Raw genomic sequence first — 19,276 nt, forward strand, 5'->3', positions numbered from 1 at the left:
GCGGGGCGCGCGGGCGCGGTGTGCGCGCGGTTCCTCTCGCTGGTTGGCCGGCCGGCCGGCCGGGGCGGGGCGGGGCGGGGCGCGCAGGGGCGTGGCGTGCGGGCTCGGGCGATCGGGGCAGCGGGACCCGCGGGAGGCGCAGCATGGCGGCGGCGGCGGGCGAGGCGCGCCGGGTGCTGGTGTACGGCGGCCGGGGCGCGCTGGGCTCCCGCTGCGTGCAGGCGTTCCGGGCCCGCAACTGGGTGAGTCCGCGGGCGGGGCGCCCGGGCTGTGCCTTGGAGGGGCGGCCTGGGTGGCGGGCGGGGGCGATGGTGATTGGGGTGCCGGGGGCCTTCCGGTGCATCCTGGGAGGCCGGTCTGGAGGAAGCTGGGGGTCCGTGTGCACCCCACACACGGGTGCTTGGAAGTGCATACCCAAGTCTGCACGTCTGCTCCGGCCTCCGCGTGCGCGCCCACCCCGGCCGTGGGTTCGGCCTTTGCGCCAAGTGGGTGGGGGCGGCTGCCCCTGGGTCTCCGCCGCCGCCGGGCCCGGGAAGCCCGGCATGACTCAGGGGAGAATTGCAGAGCCGGAGGAAGAGGAGCGCAGGTGAGGGGCCAGGGAGAGAGAAGAAGGAAGGATTGGGAAACTCTACCGCCTGACCCTGGTCACTAGTCCTGCTACCGTGAACTGAACTTCCACGAACCCGTTTCCACGTCTGTAAAATGGGGAGAATGATAGTATTTGCCCCTTAGGGGAGTTGTGAGGATGAGATGAGGTCATTGGTGCCCTAGCGTGTAAATTTACCTGACTCCTGGTAAAACATGTTTAAATGTTAGCTATTATTGGCATATTTATTTTGTATATTGAAGGGGTTCACGAGAGGATTCCCCAAGATATGTCACTTTGGCACGTGAATTATTTTGAACCGAAGGCTAGAGACCCTGTGGGTTCAAGAGAAACTTTTATCTCTCCCTTAAAAATTTTAAATTAGGGGCCTTGCCCGTAATAAGAGTCATCACCAGAAAAATATTTTTTTAGGACCAATGTATAGGGCAGTGCAAACTTCTGATTACTGAACATCTGCTTTTCTTATGTCCTTTGAATGACCTTTCTCCCCTCTGAGGCCCCAGAATGTAACTTATACTTCATTTTAACTTTCTGTCTCTGCCCTTATCTGTGTGGGGTTCCCATATGTACATATGCAATTAAATTTAGTTATTTTCCCTTGTTATTATCTCATGTTGATTTCATTATTAGGCCAGCTGGAAGACTCTAGAAGGGGAGAGCAGTTTCTCTCTCCCCTGTTATGGAGATACTGATCTAGGCTCCTGCTCCTTTAGCTCCATTGGACCTGATACTGCGAAGGCTCAGCCCTTCAAACACGGGAGGCTTCTTCGATGCGTAGCCGATTTCAGCTACTTTGCAAATCAGGTTCACTCCCTGAAGGTGGCCATGTAGGAACGGAGCTGGTCACAGGCCAGGGACCCTGACCCCCCAGCCTCCCAGCGGGGATCAGTGCGTTCCCAGTGGAGACTGCCCTGTGTCTTCCTGCTGCATCTGTCACTCGCTCAAAGTCCACGCTGGAGCTCTGGGGAGCTGCCGTGAGGGATCAGTTAGCACAGCCGCAGCAGCTGCTGGGTGAGGGCGCCCTGGGGCCAGAGAGAGAGGGTCCCAGGGTTTTCTTCTGGCTCAGACTCTGGCATAGGAATATGCTTGTAAGGAATTCTAAACACACCACCCCTTCCTGACGCACACCTGCTCTGGAAGCTAGGAAGTCTGCATAGATGGGAGGTGGTGACCATTGTAAGGTTTAAGGATTCCAGCCAGGCCAGGCACTGTGTTCCTATATACCAGATCCCTTACGTCCTCTTCGTTTCTTTTACTCTGTGCAGTAATTTTACTGTGTAGTCCTGTTGGTATCCACGTGTTACAGATGCGAGGACTGTGCTTTCCCCTTGGCGGGGGTACTCCCCCTGATGGGGGCACGGCTTTACCTTTGATCTGTGAACTGATTTACCTTTGTCCCCACTCCCTTCATTCCTGGGAGCTCTGGGATGGAACCTTGTCTTTGTCTGTCTCTCCCATGGCTGGTGACAGAAGTGGTGAGTGTTCTTGAATGGAGGCTGTGTTCTCCAAAGCTTGGTAGAGATCTTTATCTCCGGGCCTTCAGGCCTCAGGGCCCTGGCCCTCTCCGAGTAAGATCCGTGTGTACCTGGGCTGGCAGCAGCAGCCTCCTCTGTTTCATTTAATTCTCACACTAACCGAGTTTATTGCTAACCCCACTGTGCAGGCGAGGACCCTCTGCAGAGCATGAGCTGGAGAAAGCCACTGTATGACAGAGGCAGGATTGAACCTGGTCTGCCTGATCTCCCTCCCTCTGTGCTGGGAACAGGGGTCCAAAACTCTCGCCTTGCACGGGCCAGGTCCAGCCTGCTGTCTGTTTTTGTACAGTCCGAGAGCTAAGACTGGGTTCACATTGTTAAATGGTTGAAAAGAGGTTAAAAGAGGAATATCATGTGAAGTGTGAAAATTATATGAAATTCATACTTTGGCACTTGAAGTTTTATTAGCACGCTCATTCGTTCGCCTGTGGCCTGTGGCTGTTCTCTCGTTATAACAGCGGAGTTGAGCGGTTGCAACGGAGACCATAGGGCCAGCAAAGCCGAAAATATTTCCTCTCTGGCCCTTTACAGAAAAAGTTTGCGGACCCTGGTTGGGGCGGGGGGGTTCTCTGGAAGTTCAGGGTTTGGCTTTCAGAGTTGAGAGTGGAAGGAGAGGAAGATGAGGAGTTCAGAGGCGGAATGGGCTGGGCTGGGGTAGACTGGCTTAGGTCAGACGTCCCCGTATGTGCGAGAGGTCAGCAGCTAGATCCTTTCTCTAGTGGGTTTTCCTCTAAGCCTGTCACCTGCCCCCACAGCCCCCATTTCTGGGCATGGATCTTTAAAGGAATCGCAACTGTTGTCTCTGACCAAAGCTGTTTCCTTCTTCACTGCAGTGGGTGGCCAGCATTGACGTGGTGGAGAATGAAGAGGCCAGCGCGAGTGTCGTCGTTAGAATGACAGACTCGTTTACCGAGCAGGCTGACCAGGTAATTCCAGAAAAGGCCCCCCAAGCCTGTGTGGGGGGAGCCCTGGGAATAGGTCTCCACTGGCCATGTGTCCTTCCCTTTTTCGAGTGTTATTTCTCTGATTATGAAAGCCATGTGTACCCATTGAGGGAAATTTGGAAAAAGTGGAAAAAGTATAATGAAGATTTATTACCCATAATTGATGTCTAGCTAGCTGAGTATTCACATTTTGGCCGATTTTCTTGTCTTTCCTATAGATCCTATTAGCGTTACAGGTTGAAATCATCTTGTGTTTTATATTTTATGATCAGCTTTTAACATTTTTAAATAAAATTTTATTTCATTTCAGTCCTTCTTCAATCTCTTAAAAATAAAAACCCTCTGTGTCAACATGTAATTTTTTATATTGTGGATCGGCCACAATTTTTAGTTTCCACATGTACATTTAACATTTTTGTAATTTTTTACTTTTACCATTAACAAGTGGCGAACATCCTTGTTCCCATCTCTGATTATTTATTTAGGGTGCATTCTAAAAAAGTGGAGATCCCTAGTTCAAAGCAAGAATACCAATGAAACAGGTTATTTTGAATTATAAAATGATGTGCTTATCATAACCAAGAAATCAAACAAAAACTGTAAATATTTCAGTCACTGGTGCACTCCCCCTGTGACCCCGAGACAGTGTCCCTCCCCAGCAGGAAGCTCTCTCAGCAGCTCGATGGATGTGTAGGGATCAGTAGCTGAGATGCTCGTAAGTGGCTCCCACAGACCGCCCGAAGGACGTGCTTTCTGGGGTCCTGGCGCCAGCGCTCCAGCCCACATCCCCCAGGAAGTGACATCCTTCTCCGTGCGATGGGCTGTGTTTACACAGGCACCCTGTGAGGCAGGCGGCAGGGGTGGCAGCCCCCTTTACAGCCAAGGGACTGAGGTTCAGAGACAGAAGCTATTTGGTGGTGGGGGAGCATGAATCGCTGAACAAGAGACTTGTTAACGACTCATGAACAACTTGAATAAATCCAGGCTCTGTTTTTTGTTTAGTTGCACTCTCCCGAGTAATCTAAACACGGTTGTGGGCCGGAGGTTTTGTGGTCCTTAGCCATTTTTTATAACACATTTAAAAATGTTACAAGTGATGCATGTATGATATAGGAGATAGACTAAAATAAAAAGAAAGGGGAAATCGTGTCTAGTCCCATTATGCAGTAATATGTTGTGAGATTTCCTTTCGGTCCATTGCTCCAGACATGCACATGTATAAATTTAAAATAAAACCCATGAGCATACTGTCCTGCTCACTTCGTCTTTCTAAAGCATCAGTTTGACATAGGCTAGAACAGCAGTGGTCGGCAAAGTCATTAGCCAACAGAGCCAAATATCAACAGTACAACGATTGAAATTTCTTTTGAAAGCCAAATTTTTTAAACTGAAACTATATAGGTAGGTACATTGTTATTAACTTAATTAGGGTACTCCTAAGGCTTAGGAAGAGCCACACTCAAGGGGCCAAAGAGCCGCATGTGGCTCGCGAGCCGCAGTTTGCCGACCACGGGGCTAGAATATAAAAAGCCAGCTGCCTTATTCCAGAAGGTAGATTTTTGTTGCTGTTACTGTTCTCTTTTTAAAATACGTTTTTATTTTATTTTATTTTATTGATTTTAGACAAAGAGGAAGGGGGAGGGAGAAACATCAATGTGAGAGAGGAACATTGATCGGTTGCCTCCTGTATGCAGGGATTGAACACACAACCTGGATATGTGCCCTGACTGGGAATTTAACCAGAGACCTTTAGGTGCCTGGGACACACTCAACCGACTGAGCCACACCGGCCAAGGCCTCTTTTCTTACTTTCCGTAACCTGGTCCCGATGTTTCCTGCACTATTGGCTTTAATGGACATGGCATTGTGTCAGGCATCATTCTAAGGGCTTTATTCACATTAACTTGCTGAATGTCTGTAACCCCTCAGAACAAAGTTTCTAATTTATCTTCCTTTTAGGAATGGGCAGTCTGAGGCACAGAGAGGCCCTGGTATTTGCTCGGGTCAAACAGGTGGGAGGTGGCATAGCCAGGATTTGAACCGGGCAGTGGGCTTGGATGCCTGTTCTCCTAACTGCATGCTAAGCTGCCTTGCAGCAAAGCAGCTCCATGCGAATCAAGTAACCCAAGCTGGAATTAAGTGCAGGGGAGCCCTGGGCTCTGAGAGCCGCTGGCAGAGTGGTTCCTGCAGTCAGTGTCTCCTCTGCTCTTGTTAGTTGCGGATGCTGATGTCTATGTGCTTTTTGAATGTGAAGTTGCTTGTATCTGAGACTTGACTCTACAGAACTTTTAAACTCTTTAACTTCTCTTCCTCTTCTTCCCCCTCCCTCCCCCAATTAGGAATTTTCTGGACAATAGCACAACATCCAGTTTTTGTTTGTGAAGCTCTAGAAGAGGAAATTCAACCCTAATACATATAAAATTGGCCCCCTGGGCAGCAGTTCACTAGTGACAGTGAAGAGATGCAGAAGCCAGGAAAGCATGACATTTATTTATAGAAAACTATTGGGCAGGAAGCAACATTTAAGGGGGAGGAATTAAAAAATGCCTAGATGTAAAAAATAAAAAAAGTCAAACAGTTGCATTGTTGTTGTGGGCTTCCTGCTTTCCTGAAAAGTAGAACAGATGTCAGGGGAGGTGATCCAACTTCCAGCCCCTGGGCTCTGGGCTCTGGGCTCTTGGCAACAGGACAAGGCTTAAGAATGGAGGGAGGGCCCAGCCGGTGTTGCTCCGTGGTTGAGCATTGACCAGTGAACCTGGAGGTCACGGTTTGATTCCTGGTCAGGGCACATGCTGGGGTTGTGGGCTCGATCACCAGTAGGGGGCGTGCAGGAAGCAGCAGATCAATGATTCTCATCATTGATGTTTCTATTTCCCTTCCTCTCTGAAATCAATAAAAATTAAAAAGAAGATTCTAGATTGCTTTATAAAAATCACATTGAAATGTAGGTGGGCTTTACTAACCCAAATGGTCATCGTAGGTTTGTCCTACATTTAGTTTTCAAAGTGTTCCTTGCCAGGTGCTGTTACCTGTCTTCAGAGAAAGTGAAAAATAAACTGATGTGTCTGAAGGCGTCAGCCTGTTTAGGTTTCTCCGGCGATTTACGCCTCTTTTCGTCCTTTTCGGTTCAGGTGACTGCTGATGTCGGGAAGCTCCTCGGTGAAGAGAAGGTGGACGCCATCCTTTGTGTGGCTGGAGGCTGGGCCGGGGGCAATGCCAAGTCCAAGTGTGAGTCCTTTTCTGAGTTGATCATTCACTCCGCTCTGCTCTTTGTCCGGGGGGTGGGGACTGGGTCGGTTCTGTGTGCCAGGCCAGATGTTTCCCTGCGTGTCTCCCAGATGCAGTAGAGTAGCTCTGTGAGGTAGGGACGACCACCCCATTTCACAGCTGGAGAAGCAACTCCCCATCAACAGGGTTAGGGGAGGGGACATTGAGCTGGAGGTATAAAGGCAGGATGAAATCAGCATTGTTCCCGCCCTAATCTCACTGGGCTTTTTCCTGGGGATCGGGGGATGTGTATGACTTGGAGAGATCCTTCCACATGTCAGAAGGACTCAACATTGAGCTTGTATCAATGCTGAGTACATCTTCCAACTTTTTTTTTTAAGTTTATTGATTTTTTACAGAGAGGAAGGGAGAGGGATAGAGAGTTAGAAACATCGATGAGAGAGAAACATGGATCAGCTGCCTCCTGCACACTCCCTTCTGGGGATGTGACCGCAACCAAGGTACATGCCTTTGACTGGAATTGAACCTGGGACCTTTCAGTCTGCAGGCCGACGTTCTCTCCACTGAGCCAAACCGGTCAGGGCCATTTTCCAACTTTTTATTATGAACATTTGCAAACACACGGAAAAGCTGGAAGAAGAGTTCAGGGAGCACCCGCCCCCTCCATCTGGATTCGGTAACTGCTGACATTGCTGTCCGTGCTCCCTGGCTCTCCGCAGGGGTGCTCTGTGTGGGCATTTTTTTGTTAACCACTTGCTGCAAGTAAATGAACACTTTGCTGATTTCAGCATGCATCTCCAAAGAATATGCTCGTTTTCCTACATCATCATAATACTGCTATCATAGCTAAGGAAAGTAATAGTCATTCGTAAGATTAATAATATCTAACCTGCATTCAGATTCCCCAATTTATTCCAGAGCTTTTAGAGGGTTTTTTCCCCCCCTAAACATCAGGGTTTATGCCTCCTTTTGTTGTTGTTTTTAGTCTCTTAATGTAGAATTTTCCCCCCGGTGATACACTGGGTGAGGCAGGGCAGTTTTCATATGAATGTATCTCACTGTTTCTCCAAGGTGTCTTTACCTAGTTCATCTAGCCCGAGTATTTCCGGTGCACTGGAATTTAGGTCTGGGACTTGCTTAGGATCAGGTTAAGCATCTTGGAGGCGAGAATTCTTCCTGAGTCATGTGTATTTCGTACTAATCCCAGTGGGACTGTCGCCATGTCAGATGGCCCTACCACCCCCAGTGATGCCCCGTTTGCCAGTGGGTTAAGGTGGCAGCTGATAGGCTTCCATTGTAAAGGTCTGCTTTCTGTTTGCAATTAGTAAGCGACCCGTGGGACTGTGCTTTGGTATTGTGTGTAAGTATCCTCTTCCCAAACACCTTGCGAATCCCAGATTTCTATAACCCAAGGGCGTTAAGCATCTATGGATTATCCCTGCCCGAGTCAGTGATTCCAGACGGGGGTGGAGAATGGTAGTGTCCTAATTCTGTCATTCCTTCTACATGTATTAGCCAAAGCTGTGTAAAAAGGAATTGATTTTCTGTGAACCACACTTGGATGTGAAACTGATATTTTGTGGGGTTTGGGCAAAACACCCTGGTGGCCCTTGGTGTATTTTGGGGACAAGGAGTGGTAAGTGTGGGTCCATCAGTTTTTTTCTAGTCCTTTTCTGCAGGGAAACGCATCCCTGGTTGTCCCTGGGGGAAGACCCCCGCTGGATGGGGGCTTCCTTCCTGGGTCATGGGCACAGCCTCCCTGGGATCTTTGTGTCTTGTGAGGGGGGAAGGGGACAGCCGCCCACCCAGCCGCCAAAGTTACATGTCACCACTTGCTTCTTCTTGCATTTTTAGTGAGGCCAGAGAGTTAAAGTACGTGTGAAATGTTATCATTTCAGCTTTTTTTGTTTTTGTTAATCCTCACCTGAGGATATTTTTTCTGTTGCTTTTCAGAGAGAGTGGAACGGAGGGAGGGATGGAGAGGGAGAAAGAGAGAGAAACATCAATGTGAGAGAGACACATAGACTGGTTGCCTCCCAACCGGGGGCAGGGAGCACCCCTGCAAACCAAGTACGTGCCCTTGACCGGAATCGAACCCGCAGCCCTTTGGTGTGTGGGCCGACGCTCTAACTATTGCGCCACACCGGCCAGGGCTCAGCTTTCTTTTAAAAGGTCTTTAAAGCCAGCATTAAACTTTTGGCCTTGAAAATGATGTAGCTTTGTGAAAGCCCTCTATGTCCTTGTGGTAAAGGCCCCTCAGCTTTTTATCATCAGTCAAACCTGACTTAGACATGCAGGTTCTATTACAAACCTAACGCCCACCTAAAGCAGGACCCTCTCTGATGGGCAGTCCTGCAGACTGTTTACAGTCTGCACGTGCTGGCTGAAATGTGGCCAGTTTCCAGGTGAGCAAGCTGGGACTGGTGGCCTGGATTCGAACCTGTGTCTCTGACCTCAGAGCCCTCGCTGCTCGTACCAGACCCTGTTGTCGGGGCGGGAGAGGCTGGTGCTTCCCCAGTGTCCGCGCCCTGAGCGACTCAGCTGTCAGGCTCCTCCCGCCGAGGCTGAGCCTACCTGTGTTTCCTCCCTCAGCTCTCTTCAAAAACTGCGACCTCATGTGGAAGCAGAGCATGTGGACGTCCACCATCTCCAGCCACCTGGCCACCAAGCACCTCAAGGATGGAGGCCTCCTGACCTTGGCGGGTGCCAAGGCCGCCCTGGACGGGACTCCTGGTGAGCCTCCGTTTCCCCCTCTGTGAAATGGGAGTGCTAGTGCTTGCTCGCTGGGGCTGCGGGGCAGTTCGATGACACGGGGAATGTTGAAACCCTTTCCCTTCTGGGGTGCTTAGTGTGGGTGGGTTTTGCTTCCTTTGCTTCCTGAATTCCTCATCTTCCTGGTGGTTAAGGAATGCTGCCATCTGCCCCTGTACCCCCCTCCAATCTGGTTTATTTATCCATGTTCCACTCTGGGTATGAATGGTGCTGGAGTAGGTACAAATCCTATATAATAAAAGGGTAATATGCAAATATACCAAACGGCGGAACAACCAAACAACGAATCAAAGCGTAACATGCTGATGATATGCTAAGGCTGCTCAACCGCTAGCTGTGATGTGCACTGACCACCAGGGGGCAGCCAGTCAACCTATTGACCAGCCGCTATGATGTGCACTGACCACCAGAGGGCAGATGCTCCAACTGGTAGGTTAGCTTGCTGCTGGGGTCCATCCAATCGGGATTTAGCCAGATGGGCTGGACATTTCCTGGAGCCCTCCCATGGTCTCTCCCCAGCTCGATTGTGCACTGGTGGGTCCCCCAGTCTGGCCTGTGTCCTCTCGCAATCCGGGACCCCTCGGTGGATGTCGGAGAGCCAGTTTCAGCCTGATCCCGCAGGCCACTCCCCTTGGGAGGGCACCAGATGCAGGGCTCATGGCTGGTGAGCATTGCTGTGGCAGCGCGAGCCTCCCCCTATCGGGACTGATTGGGCACCAGCCTGCGGCAGGCACAGTGGGGCTGGGATGAGCGGGAGCAGCAGGTAGGAGCTGCAGGCAGCATTGGAGTGCGGGTTTCAGCCCGATCCCTGCAGGCCACCCAGAGGGACCCCCCCCCCCCCTGCACAAATTTGTGCACCGGGCCTCTAGTTAGATCATAAACACGTATTATCGCCATCACGTTGTGCTCATGTGTCCCAGGGAAGCAGCTCGGCCGCCGAGAAAAGTGTGGGTGATAGAGTAAGAGAGGCCGGGGTGCATTCTTCGTCCTGGATGGGTGGCCTTGAACAAATCACGTATCTGACCAGATTTCTGCCGGAGTTGCTGTAACCAGTGACAGTAGCGTCGGCCTTGAGGAGCAGCTGTAAGCGCGGGAGGCCTTAACAGGTGCGAGGTGCCGAGCACAGGGCCCGTTTCCTGTAGGCCACCTCACTTCTGTGTATTCTCATGGGATCCTGGGGCCGATGGCATTCGAGATCTTTCTCAGTTTGTAGGTACGGGAGCTAGGGCGGAGCACGGTTCATTCACTTGTCAGGGTTTCTGTGGTCAGTAAGTTGTAACCTTGCTTTGAACAAGAACCCATCACTTCTAAACTGTGCTTTTCCCAGTGCGTCAGGCAGATCCAAGTTCTGTTCGCATGTTCTGCTCCTGGTGTTCATTTGCTAGGGCTGCCATAACCAAGTTCCCCTGCGGCTTAAACAACAGACACTCGTCTCATAATTCTAGAGGCTGGAAGTTCAAGATCAGGGTGTCAGCAGGGTCGATTTCTTTCTTTCTTTTTTTTATATTTTATTGATTTTTTACAGAGAGGAAGGGAGAGACATAGTCAGAAACATCGATGAGAGAGAAACATCAATCAGCCGCCTCCTGCACATCCCCCACTGGGGTTGTGCCCGCAACCCAGGTACATGCCCTTGACCGGAATCGAACCTGGGACCCTTCAGTCCACAGGCCGACGCTTTATCCACCGAGCCAAACCGGTTTCAGCAGGGTCGATTTCTTGATTTCTTCCTGGTGCCTCTTTCCTTGGTTTGTCAATGGCTGTCTTTCTCCTGTGTCCTCACATGCTCTGTGCCCGTCTGGGTCCCAGTCTCCTCTTCTTATAAGGACACCGGTAGCACCCACCCTAATGACCTCATTTTAACTTGATGACCTCTTTAAAGACCCCACTTCCAAGTACAATCACATTCTGAGGTACAGGGGTTTAGGACTTTGACATATGAATTTAGGGGGCACAATTCAACCTATATACTCCCTTTCAGGTAGGGTTAAAGGAACTTAAGTGGCGGTTTGGGGGGGACAGCCCAGAGGCAGAAAGTGTCCACCTCTACTACCTAAGTGGAACTCTTCTTTAATAAAAGTGGGGGCTGCTTTTCGGCCTCTTTGGTGTGCTAGAGAGCTTGAGCACCTTTTTCCATTTTTTTAAAAAAAATTTTTTTTATTGATTTCAGAGAGAAAGGAAGGAGAGAGAGATCGAAACATCAATGATGAGAGAGGATCATTGATTGGCGGCCTCCTGCACACCCCCCACTGGGGATTGAGCCCACAACCCAGGCATATACCCTTGACCGGAATCGAACCTGGGACCCTTCAGTCCACAGGCCGACGCTTTATCCACTGAGCCAAACCAGCTAGGGCACCTTTTTCCATTTTAATGCAACTCGCTGAACTGCGAGGCTCTTAGGAACCAACAGTTTCTTGTCTCTTGTTTTTTTACTACGAGTCTCAGAGCCTATGATCTTACCCGTCCATGTCTATTGCAATCATTAAAGCTGTGTAAATGTCAGATGCTAGCTTGGTTGAGTTCTGGCTTTTATTAAAGGTGACGGAGAACAGGCACTGGAAAGTAAGTAGAGAAATGAGTAGCAGCTTGACATTTAAAAAAGAAAAAACCCCAAGACTTGAAAGACTAATTTTTCTGAAGGACAGAACACTCTCCTACTTTCCTTTGGTTTGTAAATATCTCTTTGTTTATAGTTTTGGATACTGGTTAAGAGTGCAGGCTCTGGGACTGCACAGGTTGGATGTCTCTGGTGATCTTGCCACCTATTGTGTGATATTTGGCAAGTTACTTAACCTCTCTAAGGCTCAATAGTGCCATCTGTAAAATGGGGATAAATAATAAAATACTCTATGTGGCAGTTAGGAGTTGCAAACATCTTAATGGATGTGAATGGCTTAGACAGGTCTGACGGAGTCAGTGGTAAAAGTGAACTGGCATGATTATTTCAGACTTACTCTTGCTCAGCTACTTTTGCTGCAGATGTTCATAACTGTGTTCATCTTTAAGTTCTGAGTTAGGTATTGTTAAATTTATTTGAGTCATGAAATTTTTCAGCTTTGGTTCAGACCCTAGAAAAATCTGGGGAAATCTATGTATAATTTGAAAGTAAACGACGAAGAGGCTGTCATCCTTTAAACCCAAGAAAAGTTGTTCAAAAACGGAAACATACTGAGAAAACCCACCCTCTTATTTCCAAGGCTGTATTTGTAGGTCACCTTCTGGAGGATAAACTGTGTTAAATGCTAGTGATCACTTTTGTTTTGCTGTGTTTGGAAATCAGTCTTGAGGGACTACCTTGATCATTTTATAATTGGGAAGAAAGCACTTTTCTTATAAAATACTTTTTTTCCAGAATTTCTTGCAAATGATGTCCTTACTTGCATTGTGTAGAATTCTCTAGAATTAAACCATTAGGATTGCGGGTTGCTTGTTTCAAAAAAATATATTTTTATTGATTTCAGAGAGGAAGGGAGAGGGAGAGAAAGAAACATCAATGATGAGAGAATCATTGATAGGCTGCCTCCTGCATGCCCACTACTGGGGATCGAGCCCGAAACCTGGGCATGCGCCCTTGATTGGGAATCGAACCATGACCTCCTGGTTCATAGGTCGACACTCAACCACTGAGCCACGCCAGCCGGGCGCTTGTTTATTTCTTCATCAGATCCTCTCTCATGTTGTTTGAAAGGAATGAAGAGCGAGCCCTGGAGTGTGCTGGGGTCTTGGCTGGATGAATGAGAGTCATATGCTTTGAACCCCTGCAGGGTTTGTGCGACCTTTCTACCACTGGGGGCCCCCGGCCCCTGATTAAACAGAGAAGCCCGGGATGGTGAAATATTCTGCTTATGCTTCTAGATAACCGTGTGAGACCTTGACCTGCTTTTGCAATCCGAGGTTGCTGTGGAAGCAGTTCAGTGATTGGTCCCTCGGCAGGGACATGATGCCCACCTCCCTCTGGACCTTTGCTGCCTCCTCAGCTGTTTTGCTTACAAGAGCATGCTTGCTGGGAGCTTTCAAAGAGGCTGCTGACTACTGAAGAAGTTTTGTGGAGGAGGAGAGGTGTTCCCAGCATTTAGTGAGCGTCCGCAGCTAGGGGTGTGGGGCACTGTGGAGAGGAGAGACCCTGCTCCTGCCCTATGTCTGCAGAGCAGGCGGAAACCTGGCCTAAGGAAAGGCGCGCCTTGTCCAGGCAGCAAGCATTCACTGGTCAGTGGGGGCGCACGAAGACTCGTGGGCAGCGTTGTATACGTCTGTCAGCATCGCTCACACTTTACCCAGGGAGGTGGACGCCTGGGCACGTTACTTCTATGAATTTGATGGGAAACATTTATTGAGCACCTACTGTGTGCTGAGCTCAGAATTAAGGACTTCATTCCCATTTTACAGATGGGGTAACTGAGGCTAGCAAGGCAATGAGAACTAGCTCAGGATTTCTTTAGTGGTAAGTGGAAGAGCTTGGATTTGAACCTGTGCAGCCTGACTCCAAATGACAGCTCGATTTTGCTCACAAGCAATTAACAATCTGGGGGTTCAGAACCCAGCTCTTGCCTGGCCCTTCACCTCTGGGGGCGGGGGGGGGGGGGGCGCGGGCGTCAGTGCAAGTGTGTGTGTGTGAGCTTGGGCGTGTCACTTACCCTGTCTGAGCCTTGATGTTCTCAACAATAAAAATAAAAAGGCTCAACTTACAGCTTTCGTGATAAACGTTAACTGTCAGGTGACACTCGGGGCACTTGAAACGTTACGTGCCTTCCACGCTCTCTCCATAGATGTCCATCCTGCCCTTCTTCCTGGCCTCTGGACCCTGGCGTGGTGGCCTTCGGGCACACCAGCGGTGGCCAGTGCTCACGGAACCGTTTTCTCTCCATTTCCCAGGGATGATCGGCTATGGCATGGCCAAGGGCGCCGTCCATCAGCTGTGCCAGAGCCTCGCGGGGAAGAACAGCGGCATGCCACCCGGGGCTGCGGCCATCGCGGTGCTCCCGTAAGTGCTCTGCCCCCCTCTGCCCCCACTGCCCCCCTCTGCCCAGAGTCCCCGTGGCCTGGAGCCGTTTCCCCAGGGACGCGTGTGTGCCCTCACCTTGGCTCTAAAATTCACCCCTGAAGAGCCTTCTTCTGGTGTTGGTGAGCCTGGCGGCCAGAGTGGTGGACTGGCTGATGGGCGGCGGGTCTGTCTGTCCTGCCTCTTTCTTGTTTTTTTTTTTTTTTTTTTTCCTTCCTCCCATCTGTTTCCCCCTTTTCCCTGATTCAGCTTAGTTCACACATTTTATTTGAATACTTGTAGTTCTGTCTTTTTTTTTTTTTTTTTAAAGATACGTTTTTATTGATTTCAGAGAGGAAGGGAGAGGGAGAGAGAGAAACATCAATGATGAAAGAGAATCATCGATTGGCTGCCTCCTGCACACCCCCCGCAACCTGGGCACGTGCCCTGACCAGGAATTGACCTAACCGTGACCTCCTGGTTCATCGGTCAATGCTCAGTGCTCAACCACTGAGCCATGCCGGCCGGGAAGACTGTATTTAACAAAATAAGGCAAAATGTGGCTCTTCCATTTGGTTCCTGTCTGCGTGACGGGGGGTTCACAAAGCGCCTCCCTGAATGGCACTCGGACTTGACCTCTGTGTGTGCAGCGGCTCCCTGGCCTTGCTCTGATTGTCTGCGTGATACCTCCACGTGCGACGCTGCCACCCGTGCTGTTGGGGGCGCTCGGTGTGTTCTCCTGGCCGAGGAGGCCGGGCTGCCGAGGGGAGACACCAGTGACAGGCTTATCTCTGCACCCCAGGATTACCCTCGACACCCCGATGAACAGGAAGTCCATGCCCGAGGCCGACTTCAGCTCCTGGACGCCCTTGGACTTCCTCGTGGAGTGAGTATCACAGACACACTGTGCCAGTGCCCGGCGGCTCCCGCCCCTCGCTGTGCCCCTGGGCGTAGCCGCACGGGTGGCCGGGGAGCTCACTGGCCTCTGAGTGTACCTGGCACATCAGTGTGAATCTTATACAGCTGGGGGGGCGGTCCATGGGCCGGGAGAGTGTCCCCCAGCCCTGCCCTGCTCCGCCCCCAGAGACAGGGGCATGACCCATCGCAGATGTCAGGGAGTTTCAGTGGCACTTGGCGTTTGGAGCCTGTCCCTCCCCCCGGCTTGTTCGACACTCAGGGTGGAGCTCCGGAGACGTGGCAGTTGAACTTCAGTTCTGGTCCAGAGGGCACAGCCTGGCACTCAGGAATGTCCCAGGAGCTCTGAGTGCTGTCCGGTTAAAGGGGTGCAGAGTCCCGGCTGGGGGACTGGTAGGGGGATGGTGTACTCAGCAGCCACAGGAGAGGTTTTAAAAAGCATCAGCTCTGTGTTCAACCTCCTGGGTTTCTGATGCCTTTTCTCCCTGACACCCTCAAGTAGGGTTGGTTGCCCCTCCCCCCACAGAGTTAGTAAATGCCCCTGTTCTAGCATTTAATGTATTTTATTGTAAAAGTCCATTTTTTGTACTTTTTTTCCCATTGCTTGATACAGCTGTAGGTGTTCCTTACATGTTTGCTATAAAAAAAATGAGTTTCTTCTTTCTCTGTTTCAAATTTCTGGGAAGGTAATATAACAGCGTATAAACTAAAGTGCTTTTTTAAAAAAAAAAATTTTTTTCTTGATTTTTTACAGAGAGGAAAGGAGAGGGATAGACAGTTAGAAACATCAGTGAGAGAGAAACATCGATCAGCTGCCTCCTGCACACTCCCTACTGGGGATGTGCCTGCAACCAAGGTACATGCCCTTGACCAGAATCGAACCCGGGACCCTTTAGTCCGAAGGCTGACGCTCTATTCACTGAGCCAAACCGGTTAGGGCTAAAGTGCTTTTTTTTAAATTACGTAAAATCATACCACTGTGTTATAACGTATTCCAACAATGCAGGAAAATACAAAAATGAACCTTCAAATCTTGCCAGCTCCTGCCACTCGAAAAGTGCTGAAATCATGGGGACCTGGTTATGTGTCTGGGATGCCTTAGTGTAGCGGTTCTCAACCTGTGGGTCGTGACCCCTTTAGGGGTCAAATGACCCTTTCACAGGGGTCGCCTAAGACCATCGGAAAACACATAGATAATTACATATTGTTTTTGTGATTAATCACTATGCTTTAATTATGTTCAATTTGTAACAATGAAAATGTATCTGCCATATCAGATATTTACATGACGATTCATAACAGTAGCAAAATTACAGTTATGAAGTAGCAACGAAAATAATTTTATGGTTGAGGGTCACCACAACATGAGGAACTGTATTAAAGGGCCGCGGCATTAGGAAGGTTGAGAACCACTGCCTTAGTGGCTTTTCATGGCAGCTTCCAAGCCGTTGATGGGAATATAAGCACATGTTAGATTTTTGCTTTTAAAATGTAATGCTTTTCTTGTTTGTTCTAGAACCTTCCATGACTGGATCACAGAGAAAAACCGGCCAAGCTCAGGGAGCCTGATCCAGGTGGTGACGACGGAGGGGAAGACGGAACTTACCCCCGCGTATTTTTAAGCTTCGTCTCAGTGCCTGCGAGGGGCCTGCCAGAAACGTCAGCGTATCTCAGTGTAGCCGCGTCTGGCCCCGTGTTTTCTGTAGTCCTGTTTGTGGTTCGAGATGGTGACACCTGTTTTTCTCTCACCTAATGTGCATTTGCTTTCCTAAGACACAATGTAAATGTCAAGTGTTCATGTGAAATAGAACCGTGTGTGGGGAGGCCTACAGGTGGCGCTGTGGTCCATCTGTATTAACCACCTAGGTTTGGGCCCCTCTGGGTCGGGGTCACGTTGAGTGGCTTTTGAAACTGTTTATCTGCCCCTGACAGTGGCTGTCGGCTTGACTGGGTCAGAGATTTGTTGGCACTGGGGACGTTTGAGTGTTACGTTTCTGTCACAGATGTAGTTTTTTCAGCGTTGAATTAAACCGCCTTAAAACTCCTTTTGTGGTGTAAGCGAAATCCATGGACTCTGTCAGGCATCTTTTCCCGGTGCGGTCGCCACTCATGATGACTTGGAGTTATCTTCCTAATAAATGCACTTCGTTGATTGTGTTATCTTCTGTAATCAAAGCACGTCTTATACACAGTTGTGTGCTAGAGTCACGGGCTGCTAGCGGCTCTAGTCTGCTGTATTCGCAAGGGGGTAGACCAGTGATGGCGAACCTATGACACGCGTGTCAGAGGTGACACACGAACTCGTTTTTTTGGTTGATTTTTCTTTGTTAAATGGCATTTAAATATATAAAATAAATATAAAAAATATAAGTCTTTGTTTTACTATGGTTGCAAATATCAAAAATGTCTATATGTGACACGGCACCAGAGTTAAGTTAGGGTTTTTCAAAATGCTGATGCGCCGAGCTCAAAAGGTTCACCATCACTGGGGTAGATTCAAACCCTGAAATGCATTTTGTTTTGTTTTTTTATATTAGAGAGGAAGACGGGGAGAGAGAGAGAGAGAGAGAGAGAGAGAGAGAGAGAAAGAAACATCGATTGGTTGTCCCACTTCTACATTCATTGGTTGCTTCTTATATGTGCCCTGACCGGGGATCGAACCCACAACCTTGGAATATCGGGACAGTGCTCTAACCCAGCGGTCGCCAACCTTTCAGACCTCACGGACCATCAGTTGGTGACCACTGCTCTAACCAACTGAGCTACCCGGCCAGGGCCCGAAGTATGTTTTTCAATACAGTGACAGGCACAGCCCTCCCTTGGGCAGGTCAGAATCTGGGGTGGCCGGCTGGTCGGGCCCTGTACCTTTGGAAGCAGCGCTCCACATGACGATGCAGGCTGCTCCTCCCTGAGAACCAGTGATGGGTCGGACCCTTCATTTTACACAGGAGGAAACCGAGGTGACATAGCATCTTCATTGCCAGTAGGTGGCAGAACTGAGCCCAGAACCTGGGCACCAGATTGCTGTTCATAAAGACCTGTACCATGGATTTTCTTTTTTTAAAATATATTTTCACTGCTTTCAGAAAGGGAGGGAAAGAGAGAGAAACATCAATGATGAGAGAGAATCACTGATTGGCTGCCTCCTCCATGGCCCACACTGGGGATTGAGCCCGCAAACTGGACATGTGCCCTGACCAGGATGTGAACCGTGACCTTCTGGTTCATAGGTTGACGCACAACCACTGAGCCACTCTGGCCAGGCTCTTTTTTGATTCTTAAAAAAAAAATTGGGATAAAACAACACCACATGGAATTAATCATTTCAAAGTGAAAAAGGCAGTGGCATTTGGTATGTTCATGATCCGTCACCACCAGCTCTGTCTAGTTCCAAAGCGTTCATCACCTGGGGTCCTCTGCCCATGACCCTGAACATCAGTTTTCTCCTCCGGCAGGTGTAACCTGCAGCCCTAGGTGTGCATGGCTGCTACCTGTGCTGGGTCGCTGGGTCCTTCTAGGTCACTCTGCTGGCCAGTGTCCCTTTCGGGATGGCTCGAGGTTGGCTCCTTTCTACCTGGGTCACATCTGGCCTGGGGGAAAGCACATGTCTCTGCCTCCCCTCCCGCCCCTTCTCTGAGAGTGAAGGGAAAGGGGAAATGTCCAGCTCTCCCACACTCTTCCAGATCTTGTCTCTCCTGTGTTACAGGCTGGAGGTGGTGTTCAAGGACTACTTCCCCAAATAAAGTCTATGATCCCTTCTCTGAGATTTGCTTTTGGGGGGAATCTCGAACTATCTTTAACTTTACTACTGCCTTTGCCAAAATTAAAAAGAATAATTATGTATCTGTAGTTATTTCTCTTCCAGCTGACTAGGAGGTCTTTAAAAACCGGCCTTATTTGTCATCCACGTAGTTCATAATAAATGCTCGCTAAACAAATGGCCCAGGGGTGGAAAGAACACGATGAGCTTACAAATAGCAGGTGAAGGGTATTGCGTTTGTAAGATGTTTCTCATGCTTTATCTCGGTCACCTCTACAACTCGGAGAGGTGCTGTGATTATCCTCACATTGCAAATGAGGTGCAAGCCGAGAGAAGTTAGGTAACTTACCCAGAGTCACACAGCTAGGGAGAAAAGAAGTCGGGGTTTGAACCCTGGCCCGATCACCCGGTTGGTCTCTGATCAACGCTTTTGTTGGGGGACTAGAGAAGCTTATTATTGGAGCATAAAGTGCTGGCACGGTGCGGAGCTGTCTTGGTTGGCAGGGGATGGATCACGAAGGATCTGTGTCTAGG

At 49.5% G+C, this 19,276-nt stretch overlaps 1 protein-coding gene across 1 annotated transcript; it reads left to right on the forward strand.

Annotated features, from left to right (window-relative positions):
- The first annotated feature begins 81 nt into the window (after positions 1–81).
- QDPR (quinoid dihydropteridine reductase) lies at positions 82–17,142 on the forward strand. Its single transcript, XM_059675006.1, has 7 exons — positions 82–242; positions 2,976–3,068; positions 6,218–6,314; positions 8,907–9,047; positions 13,962–14,070; positions 14,870–14,953; positions 16,499–17,142. The coding sequence occupies exons 1-7, from the start codon at positions 144–146 to the stop codon at positions 16,602–16,604; spliced, it is 729 nt and encodes a 242-aa protein (XP_059530989.1). The 5' UTR covers positions 82–143; the 3' UTR covers positions 16,605–17,142.
- The last annotated feature ends 2,134 nt before the right edge of the window (positions 17,143–19,276 follow it).

Source organism: Myotis daubentonii, chromosome 1, assembly GCF_963259705.1.
Source record: "Myotis daubentonii chromosome 1, mMyoDau2.1, whole genome shotgun sequence".
In the NCBI taxonomy this organism is placed as follows: domain Eukaryota; kingdom Metazoa; phylum Chordata; class Mammalia; order Chiroptera; family Vespertilionidae; genus Myotis; species Myotis daubentonii.